This window comes from Pan troglodytes, chromosome 5, assembly GCF_028858775.2.
Source record: "Pan troglodytes isolate AG18354 chromosome 5, NHGRI_mPanTro3-v2.0_pri, whole genome shotgun sequence".
Classification (NCBI taxonomy): domain Eukaryota; kingdom Metazoa; phylum Chordata; class Mammalia; order Primates; family Hominidae; genus Pan; species Pan troglodytes.
In genome coordinates, this window is record NC_072403.2 from 183,201,965 (window position 1) to 183,213,403 (window position 11,439).

At 48.5% G+C, this 11,439-nt stretch overlaps 1 protein-coding gene across 1 annotated transcript; it reads left to right on the forward strand.

The window, feature by feature from the left end:
• Window positions 1-2,738: 2,738 nt before the first annotated feature.
• LOC112207667 (uncharacterized) lies at window positions 2,739-9,531 on the forward strand. The gene is made up of 3 exons (XM_024353644.3): window positions 2,739-3,156; window positions 4,219-4,350; window positions 7,649-9,531. The coding sequence occupies exons 1-3, from the start codon at window positions 3,047-3,049 to the stop codon at window positions 8,187-8,189; spliced, it is 783 nt and encodes a 260-aa protein (XP_024209412.2). The 5' UTR covers window positions 2,739-3,046; the 3' UTR covers window positions 8,190-9,531.
• The last annotated feature ends 1,908 nt before the right edge of the window (window positions 9,532-11,439 follow it).

Here is an 11,439-nt window from a genome sequence, read left to right on the forward strand (position 1 = left end):
AGGAGCGTCTCCCCTTGCGTTAAGCAATGTTGTAGAACATCGATGTTCTACATCGATGTTGGCGACCTTGGTATCATTTTGTCCACTTGATTGGAAAAGCCAGTCAATAATTTCAGGTCACTGTTGGCCTTAGAAGAAGAGCCCAAAGGCAACAAGCAAAGGCGCTGGTGTCCCGTCGCCTTCTAGAAGCATTTTCACTTTCCCTTAAGGTTTCCCTTGATAAACATAGAAATACTGTATGTAGAATTGACCCAGTGCTGCCCTGGCAACTTTGTATATTAGGCCAAATTTACATTTCTTACCTTTATGAGAGACACCCTGGTAGGCTAGTGGAGTTACACACAAAGTCTGATCTCAGCTGCACTGTCCAGAAATGCAACATGGTGCAATCAAATAACATTCTCTGAGCCTGTTTCTTTAGCTGTGAAAGAAGAATAACATACCCATCTAAAAAAGCAGCTTATTGTATTTGATTGGTCTTTTATTTTCTATGAAACTGTGTTTAACACAGTAATTATTTTCATTTGTGTACTACATTTGTGTTGTGTTTTTGGTTTTAGTTTTGTTTTTGAAATGGAGTCTTTTTTTTAGTGGTTTTTTGTTTTGTTTTGTTTTGTTTTTGAGATGGAGTCTCTCTATTGTCACCCAGGCTAGAGTGCAGTGGTGTGATCTCCGCTCACTGCAACCTCCACCTCCCAGGTTCAAGTGGTTCTCCTGCCTCAGCCTCCTGAGAAGCTGGGATTACAGGTGCCCACCACCATGCCCAGCTAATTTTTTAAATATATTTTTAGTAGAGATGGGGTTACAACATGTTGCTCAGGCTGGTCTCAAACTACTGACGTCAAATGATCCACCTGCCTTGGCTTCCCAAAGTGCTGGGATTATAGGCATGAGCCACCGTGCCTGGCTTGTTTTAAAATAAGGGTTTCTTGGCTAGGCATGGTGGCTCACACCTGTAATCCCAGCACTTTGGGAGGCCAAGGTCAGTGGATCACCTGAGGTCAGGAGTTCGAGACCAGCCTGACCAATATGGAGAAACCCTGTCTCAACTGAAAATACAAAATTAGCCAAGTGTGGTGGTGCATGCCTGTAATCCCAGCTACTCAGGAGGCTGAGGAAGGAGAATTGCTTGAACCCAGGGGGCAGAGATTGTAGTGAGCTGAGATCGCACCATTGCACTCCAGCCTGGGCAACGAGCAAAACTCTGTCTCAAAATAAAAAAAAGATTTCTTAAAATGATATTTTCAGTATTTTATAGATGATGTGTAAGCAGCATCTTAATAGGATGTTACCCGACACTTTGCGAGACTGGCAGCTGATTTGATCCAGATGTCTCTAATTCTTTTTTCTTTTTCTTTTTCTGTTTTTTTTTTTTTTTTTTTTTTTTTGACAGAGCCTTGCTCTGTCCCCCATGCTGGAGTGCAGTGGCACGATCTCGATCTCGGCTCACTGCAACCTCCACCTCCCGGGTTCAAGCGATTCTCCTGCCTCAGGCTCCCGAGTACCTGGGATTACAGGCGCACGCCACCATGTCTAGCTAATTTTTTGTATTTTTGGTAGAGACAGCATTTCACCATGTTGGCCAGGCTGGTCTTGAACTCCTGACCTTAGGTGATCTGCCTGCCTCGGCTTCCCAAAGTGTTAGGATTACAGGCGTCAGCCACTGTGCCTGGCCCAGATGTCTGTAATTCTAACATGAGATGTATTGCAGGATCATAGCAGAGTGAGTTGCTGATGCATCCAGAAGGAAACGAGCATGGAACTCTCACGACAGCTGTCCTGAGAAGTGTGTGTGTGCTGTGCTTGAATATCTCACTGCTCATTCATACACAGGCTTTCTGCTGACTGAGTTAACAGTATCTGTTTCATAAATAATGTAGCCCTCTTTCTTTCTTTCTCCCGCTCTCTCTCTTTTTTTTTTTTTTTTTTTTTTTTTTTTTGAGACAGGGTCTTGCTCTGCTACCCAGGCTGGAGTGCAATGGTGCAGTCTCAGCTCACTGCAACTTCAGCCTCCTGGGTTCAAGCGATTCTCCTGCCTCAGCCTCCCAAGTAGCTGGGATTACAGGCATGTGCCACCACGCCTGGCTAATTTTTTCTTTTTTCTTTTTTTTGAGACAATTTCGCTGTTTTTGCCCAGGCTGGAGTGCAATGGCACAATCTCGGCTCACCACAATCTTTGCCTTTTGGGTTCAAGGGATTCTCCTGCCTCAGCCTCCCGAGTAGCTGGGATTACAGGCATGTGCCACCACACCCGGCTAATGTTGTAGTTTTAGTAGAGATGGGGTTTCCCTAAGTTGGTTAGGCTGGTCTCAAACTCCTGACCTCAGGTGATCTACCCACCTCGGCCTCTCAAAGTGCTGGGATCACAGGCATGAGCCATCACTCCTGGCCTAATTTTTGTATTTTTAGTAGAGAGAGGGTTTCACTCTGTTGGCCAGGCTGGTCTCGAATTCCTGACCTCAAGTTATCTGCCTGCCTCGGCCTCCCAAACTGTTGGAATTACAGGCGTGAACCACCATGCCTGGCCAGCTCTATTTCTTTAAGCCTACATGTTTTGCACTTGTTAAAAGTATTTGAACATACAATTACTCAGCTTCCCTTGTTTACGCGTGAATTTTGTATAATCTTAAATATTTTTTCCAATCTAAGCTTTATTTTATCCCGTTCCTTCTATATTTGTATAACTTTACGAGGCTATCTTCATTGAAAGTTTTTTCTCAGAAGCCTTAAGATAGAACATAGTTCTTGGCAGCAATTTGAAAGTTATTTGAGGAGAAGGGGAGACTTACAATGATGATTCAAATGAAGGAAACTAAAAAGTAATGAAGCAAGGCAGAGGAAAAAGCAGTACTCACTTGAGCACATCCCAAAAGAATAACATTTCAAATGTAACTAGAAAAAAGTATGCTGAAGTTCACAATACAGAAATAATTATTAATAAGATAGCTTTAAAGCCCTGCTCAGCTTTTGAATGTTGGGAATTGACCCAGAGGTGGCTGTAACCTAAGATGGTTCCTTCAGTAATGACCATTTTTTCTTTTTCAAGATGATGATTATTCCCCACCTTCTAAGAGACAAAGACCAACGAGCCACCACAGCCACCAGTCCCAGAACCCGCCAATGCTGGGGAACGGAAAATGAGGGAGTTCAACTCTGGTAAGTTCTCAGCAAAATCCATGACCTTTTCCTTTATCTTCTGGACTCTCAATGTGACTGATGAAAGTTACCACATGCTCTGCAGGGGGAAATGGTTTAGCATGTGTTACTACATCTTAATCACATCTTTGTAAAGCCAGGAGCATTTTACAAGTCATGTTACAGACATTGTTTAAACATAGTCTGTATTTACCAAAGTATAGGACATTGTATCATCTCATATTAATTAGTTAGTTGGCTCAAAATTAGTGCTAATGACTTAGTAATTCAGTGATTTCTGTTAGCTTTAAAACCTTTATTTCAGAACTATTTCACCTCTTGGTTTTCATTTTTGCTGTGTGTCACTGCCTGCCGGCTGCTAATTAACTCCCAGTGAATCATGTGTCCTGTGAAGGGACTGAATATTAGTGGCAATTTATGTTGATGATTTGTATTTTGAATAAATAGTTTGAATACATAGAACATTAAGCTTGTATACATTTTGAAAATAGTATTTTAATATTCTACTGTGTCATAGTTACAATGATTGGATATATATTGAATTTATATGTACTTTAAGTTGTTATATGTTTATGGTCTTTAGCATTCTAACGTGCAATTGTATATCTGTTAAGTCTTTTTATTTATCAAGATGAGACTGATTTATTGAGGCATCTGTTTGATGCCACATTAAGTGGCCCAGGCTTTGTGTAGGGGTTGAGGTTAAAGCAGGAAGAAGGGTGGTGAGAGGCGGGGTACCAGCATTAGGTTGGAATACCTGGGGGTGCTCTGAGGCTCCCCAAGTTTCCCTGCTCTTGGCCGGCTGTGCTGCTGGCCTGGGCATCTGATGGGCCTGCAAGGGTGGTCCAGGGGCTAGGGCAGGGACTTTGGAGTCACGCCATTGGCTTTGAATCCAGACTCCTACACTTGGTAGCTGTGAACTCTCCATGCCTCAGGGACCTGCAGAACTGAGCTCTGTCTGAGCCAGGTTCCATCCAGGCACTGCGCATCCATCCAGAGGTGCATTGCCTCAGGCTGCTCGCTATTCACTGCCTTCTCAAGCAGACCCTTGTCTCCTTCTAGGCCCTCACAATCCAGTGGAGGAGACGAAACTCATCTGCCTCTGTCCCTCTGGGCACGCCTCATGCCAGGTGCATCTGTGGACAGGGGCCATGCTCCTGGGCTTCCAAAGTTGGAGAAAGCTGCCAGGCTCAGGTGGGTACATCACAGCAGCTGCTGCCCTCTGAACACAGTGACAAAAGAACACTGTGGGCCTGGAGCCCTGGTCTGGGGCATTGGGCAAGGCTGTTGCACTTCTCTGATCCCATTTTTCCCCATCTGGAAAGTGCACTGATTGTATCTCCCTGTGGGCACTGAGGGCTCAGTGTTAGTTTGAGAGCCAGCATCTGGGGTTTGGGCTGTAATTCCCCATCAGCCCCATAGCTGCGGGGAACCAGGGACTTTGTTGGGATTACCCTAGGCATCAGTTTAGCTTCCTGCCCCTGGCTTGGGCTCAGCACCTGAAGTAGTCTAAGGGGTAGGTGGTCCTGGTGGGGGCTGGGGCTTTTACCCAGACTGAGGTCACACCCAGAGCCAGAAGTCTTGGTGCCTGCTCTGGGCAAAGGTGCCAGCCTGTGCGACAAGAGCGAAACTCCGTCTCCAAAACAAAAACAAAAAAGCTTGCATCATTTCAAGGGGCTCACACCTCCCTAAGGGCCTGGTAATTGGCTGGCTCTGGCCTGCATCTGGCCCCGAGGGTGTAGGTAACACCTCACCTTACCTGGTTTCTTCCTGCCAGGGCCAATCTTCAGACCTCAGGACTTTGCAGCCTATCCCACCTCCCCTCTGGCCAGCCTTGAGCCCTTGTGGGTCCAGCACATTTTCCAGGCTGTCTCCTGGTTGTCCTTCTGCCTCGAGGCCTGGCTCATGCTGCTCCCCCTCCCACTCTCCAAGACCCACAAGGACCACTCCACACCCAGCTCAGCCCCATCCCCTCAGATAGTCCTTTCTCTTTCCTCAGGTGGCCAGGTGCATATCTTGGTGTGAGGACCTTCGCTGTATCTGGGAATGCCTACTGGTTACCTCGGTAACAGAGAACAAGGCATTTACCTGATATGAGTGTCTTGGTTCACTGTCTACATGGCTAGGGAGGGAATCAATAATAGGCTTTTCACTTGCTGCAAGGGCCAGTTCTCCTGGCCCCATGGCTCTAGGGATGGAGGACGCTGCAGGAGATGCACCGCTCACTTCCCAGCTGAGGACTGTGGGTCATCTCAGGGCGATTTCACAGTCCCCACATGCCCCACCCCCTCAGCTCTGCAAATACCAAGCAGTGCAGCCTGCCTAGGGGATGATGGGCTCGAGAGTGCCCAGGTAGTGCCCAGAGTGCCCTTGGCAGGCCCCTCACCTGGCTGCTTCCACAGCTCTGTAGCAAGAGTTCTAACCTTTTTTGACCGTGAAGCCTGCTGAGAATAAGAGCTGTGGACTGTTTTCCCAGAAAGGCATGTACATGCTCTCCACACAAAACCTTTCATCGTGGCCAAGCACAGTGGCTCATGTAATCCCCGAACTTTGGGAGGCGGAGCCAGTCGGATCACCTGAGGTCAGGAGTTCAAGACCAGCCTGCCCAACATGGCGAAACCCTGTCTCTACTAAAAATACAAAAAATTAGCCAGGCGTGGTGGCAGCCACCTGTAATCCCAGCTACTCCAGAGGCTGAGGCAGGAGAATCACTTGAACCTGGGAGGCGCAGGTTGTAGTGTGGTGAGATCATGCCACTGCACTCCAGCCTGGGCGACAGGAGCGAAACTCTGTCTCAAAAAACAAAACAAAACAAAACAAAACCTTGCATCCTTTCAGGGGGCTCACACCTCCCTAAGGGCCCAGTAATTAAACCCCTTGGGCCTGAGGGTGAGAAACTTTGTCTCAGTTCTTCCCCCAAGTGATCAGCCCAGGGGTCAGGAAGGAGAAGCCAGAAAGCAGGACCCATGAGAAGGGCCCCCTCCTGGAGTTTGAGGCCCACTCCCTCCTGCCCCTGCCTCTCCTCTGTCCAGGACTCCTCCCTGCTCTGCCCCACTCCTGGGGCCATAACCATGGGGAGCTGTGGTTTTCTACAGGCCCCTGGGCACAAAGTGGGCAGGCTCACCTGGAGGCGATCAGAGTAACATGGCAGGAAGTGAGGGGGAAAGCCGCCCTGGAACTGCGCCTCTCTGCCCCCTGACGTCACTGGCATGCACTCCTCCCTCCCCTCACTCAGGCAGTGGCATGAGTTCCATGTGAGCGCTGTCCTGCTCCCTCTGCTGCCTCTTTTTTTTCTTGGGGCTGCCATAACACTTTCCCTTCCCCAGCCCTGCCAACCTGGTGGGACATTGGGCTTCCCTCTCACAGGGTCCTGGGGACAGGCCCATCTTTTATCATACCCACAGAGAGACCGTTTTTTTCTTCAGGACCTGGGGAGCAGCCAGGTTCCATGAGTTAAATGCAGATCTGAACCAAGCTGGGATTGGGGTACACACTCTCCTCTACTGAAAAGTAGCTAGGGATTCCAACTAGGTGAGGAGAGTGGGGCAGAGCCAGACCAGACAAGGACTGATCACCTGGAAAAAGCCTGCCATCAAAGGTCTTGGCAAATGCTGGGTGCAGTGGCTCACTCCTGTAATACCAGCACTTTGCGGGGCTGAGACAGGTGGACTACTTGAGGCAAGGAGTTCGAGTCCAGCCTGGGCAACATGGCAAAACCGCATCTCTACTAGAAATACAAAAATTAGCTAGGCATGCTACACTCCTGTAATCCCAGCTACTCAGGAGACTGAGGCAGGAGAATCACTTGAACTGGGGAGGCAGAGGTTGAAGGGAGCTGAGATTGTGCCCCTGCACTCCAGTCTGGGAGACAGAGTGAAACTGGCCTCAAACAAAAAAGAATATGGCCTTGGCAGAGAGGGGCCAGCCCAGCAGTGCCTTCCCTTGGGTTTCTCCTGGGTAGGCCTCTGCCATGAGAAGGTGCTTCCTTCTGCCTGTCCATGGCCCACAGCAATGGAATGTCTGCTTCTGGGGGTTGGGCGGGAGACTGCTGGCAGAACTGGAAACCTTCAGGTGGGGTTTTTTTGTTTTGTTTTGTTTTCGAGATGGAGCGTCGCTCTGTCACCCAGGCTGGAGTGCAGTGGTGGAATCTCAGTTCACTGCAACCTCCGCCCCCCTGGGTTCAAACAATTCTCCTGTCTCAGCCTCCTGAGTAGCTGAGATTACAGGCATGTGCCACCATGCCCGGCTAGTTTTTGTATTTTTTGTATAGATGGCATTTCACCATGTTGGCTGGGCTGGTCTCGAACTCCTGACCTCAAGTGATCCACCCACCTCGGCCTCCCGAAGTGCTGGGATTACAGGCATGAGCCACTGAGCCCAGCCCCTTCAGGGGGGTTTTGAGGCTTCACTACAATACTAGTTTCCTGTGGCTGCTGCAACAAATTACCACACACTTAGTGACTTAAAACAACCAAAATGTATTCCTTTACAGGTCTGAAGGCCAGAATTCTACAGTAAGTCCTACTGAGTCAAGGTGGGAGCAGGGTCGGTGGCTTCCGAGGCTCTGCGGGAGAATCCGTTTCCTGGCCGTAGAGGTGGCCTGCACTCCTCAGCTTGTGCTGCCCATCTCGAATGACTGGAGTTTCCTGCTTCTGTTACTACACCTCCCACCCTCTCCATCACCTGCTCTGCTCTTACAGCAGAGCTCTGCCCCTCATTCCCCGGCCTCACTCACAAATAGCCTTCACCCAGACAGCCTTCGCCCTGTGCACCGCGGCTGGGGCTGGAGGGGAGGCAATGGCCGTCTCCTGTGTGTGCACTGGACGCCCGGAATCTCAACAGCACTCACACTGGAACTTGAAGGTGCCCCGGGGAAACCCACGGAAGCACAGTGGTGCCTCTGGCTGCCTGGAGCCTACCCCAGTTCCTCCCTGGCAGTGAGAGAAAGCTGCAATCACCCATCAGCAGGCTTTATTACAGAAAAGGAAACGCAAATTGGGCCTCCCCTCCTGCTGGGAAGCATGGGAACATAAGGTCAAGGAAGATGGAAGGGGGAACAAAGAGAAACACTGCAGACCGGCTGCAGCCAGAGGCTGCAGGTGCAGGGCTGAAACTGAATCATCGCCATGCCAGCAGGAGTGGCCTGCCTGGAGTAACCCACCCTTCCAGGGAGCACAGGCTGGGTGCCCTCCCCAGGGCCCAGGCAGGCCCCTCCTCTGGGTCTTGGGGCCCCCGTAAGAGCAGGAGTTGGAGAGGGTGGGCTCCTCACCTCCACTTTCTCTGTCCTGTTAGAATTCTAAAGGGCGGGGCATTTTCTGTGTTAGAGAATGCTCCAGAAGACTTATGTGACCTCAACTTCAGCTAAATTTCTAATAGGAAAAGTTGGTAAGCTAAACAAAACCCTAAGCCCCCTAAACAACTGAAAGGGGCCCCAGAGAAACCTGAAAAGCTGAGTTCCCAGCCTCGATGGGAAGGGAGGTCCACCACGCTTCATTACGCTCCTTCCCTTTTGCAGCTTAGATGCAACCACGGACCAGCATTAGAGGTCATGGAGATCTTAAGACTGACAGACAGACTCTTTGTGGCAATAAGACACCAAATTATAAACAGGACCCATGCAGGCAAGGGTAAAGTCACACCTGCAGGTCATCATCTTGCTACACAGCTTCCAAGTTTTAGACAGAACCTTCCTCCTCCAACCAAATGCAAATTAAAGAATCTCTGAATCCACCGATGTCCTGTAAGCCCCAGCTTTGAGATGTCCCTCCCTTTCAGCTCAAACCAATGCCGACCTTCTGTGCACGGCTGTATGCCTTTGCCTGTAACTCCTGCCTCCCTGAAATGTTAAAACCAAAGTGCGGCCGGGCGCGGTGACTCACGCCTCTCATCCCAGCACTTTGGGAGGCCGAGGCAGGTGGATCACCAGGTCAAGAGATCGAGACCATCCTGGCCAACACGGTGAAACCCTGTCTCTACTAAAAATACAAAAATTAGCCGGGCGTGGTGGCGGGTGCCTGTAGTCCCAGCTACTCGGGAGACTGAGGCAGGAGAATCTCTTGAACCCGGGAGGCGGAGGTTGCAGTGAGCCGAGATCGCGCCACTGCACTCCAGCCTGGTGACACAGCGAGACTCCATCTCAAAAAATTAAAAAAAAACTGCAACCCGACCTCAGGTCCTTTCTCAGGACTCCTTGGAGCCTGTCTCCCAGGCTGTGGTTACCCCTGTTGGCTCAGAAATAACCTCTTTAAAATATTCTATGGAGTCTGGTTTTTCCATCAGCAAGTTTTACTCTAAAGTGGACATTGTTTTCCTTTCACAAAGGGCTGGGGCTTCCCAGATGATAATGAAAAAATTAAATTTAAATGTTATTTAAAATACATTTCTTCTTTCATTATGAAAGTAACAAATGGAAGAACATGTTTCCAAAGCCATCATGGTTTGTTAGTTAATTTTTAAAACCGATGAAGATAGGTTAAAAAAGTGAGCAAACATATTTTACATATATTTTTAACTTGAAAACTTATACATATTTACTCATTAATTTCTATAGTAAACTTATTGAGATATAATTTTCATACAATTGAGAAAAGGAAAGAAATTGTGCTGAGGGATGATGCAAGTCCTTTTAAACGATCAGGCCCAGAGAGGCAGTCAAGTGAGGCGGCAGTGACTTCCCACTCCCCGCCTTGGAGCTGTGTATTCGTCTCTTGAAATGCTGGCCCTTGCCTCAGGTTAACCTAGTGCAGCAGCAGACACTGCAACTCACACCCTACGGCTTAACAATATAGAGCCAAGCAATAGATTATGTTACCTTAACATAAATCCTTGGTCAACAACTTGGAACAGCCTCTTCTTTCCCTTGAAAAACCCACCTGTAACAGCTGCTAATAGGAGGTGTATTCAGGGCAACTTGAATCTACGCTTCCGGGCAGCAGTCCTCAAGCTTCGCCCAAACTCCCTCCTTACATGAATTTTGCCTCAGGTCTTGCCTTTGAGTCCAATTCAATGTGATGTTCAGTTTTCAGTCATACAAGTTGACAAGTTGTGACCAATGTAAGCCATGCATCCACCATCCTGGTCAAGATGCATGAGGCTTCTGTGACTCCAGAGAGGCCCTCCCACCCCTTCCTAGCCAACGCCCCAGTCCCATGCCTCCAACCCTCCCTCTGGTCGTCATCACCATCTGGCCACTTCTCCATTCATGAATATTCCCACCCCTTCCTAGCCAACGCCCCAGTCCCAGGCCTCCAACCCTCCCTCTGGTCATCATCACCATCTGGCCACTTCTCCATTCATGAACATTCCCACCCCTTCCTAGCCAAAGCCCCAGTCCCAGGCCTCCAACCCTCCCTCTGGTCGTCTTCACCATCTGGCCACTTCTCCATTCATGAATATTCCCACCCCTTCCTAGCCAACGCCCCAGTCCCAGGCATCCAACCCTCCCTCTAGTCATCTTCACCATCTGGCCACTTCTCCATTCATGAATATTCCCACCCCTTCCTAGCCAAAGCCCCAGTCCCAGGCCTCCAACCCTCCCTCTAGTCGACATCACCATCTGGCCACTTCTGGCTCCATTCATGAATCTAGATATTTCCATATAGGGACAAGCTTGTATTTAGCATTGGTCTGCTGATTGAAGTTCTTCTTCTTCTTTAGTATAAACCCCAGGCTTAACTCTCCTTCCTAGCCACCCAATTTCATATTTTTTAAAGTGGACCAAGAAGTTGGGCACATTTTAAGACAATCTAAGACCAGAATTTCTCCAAACGTTCACCAATTAGTTTTCATTTTTAAGAGTCATCTTGTCTATACCTAATTCAAAAGCAATTTTTAAAGCAGCCTCAAGTTACCTTGATCTTGATTTCCCAAATCACTTATCTAGGTTTATGTAGAAACAACTTTCTGTCATTTTGCACTGATATGTAATAGGTTACATAATGTTGAATTAAGTTTCATGGTGTTACTGGAACAGGGTCTCAATCCAGACCCCAAGAAGGGGATCTTAAACCTCGTGCAAGAAAGAATTCGGGGCTAGTCCATAAAGTGAAAGCAAGTTTGTTAAGAAAGTAAAGGAATGAAAGAATGGCTACTCCGTAGGAAAAGCAGTGATGTCGGCTGCTCGACTGAATATACTTATGGTTATTTCTTGATGATATGCTAAACAAGCGGTGGATCATTCAAGATTTTGCTGGGAAAGGGGTGGGCAATTCCTGTAACTGAGGGTTCCTCCCCTTTTTAGACCACATGGGGTAGCTTCCTGACATTGCCATGGCATCTGTAAAC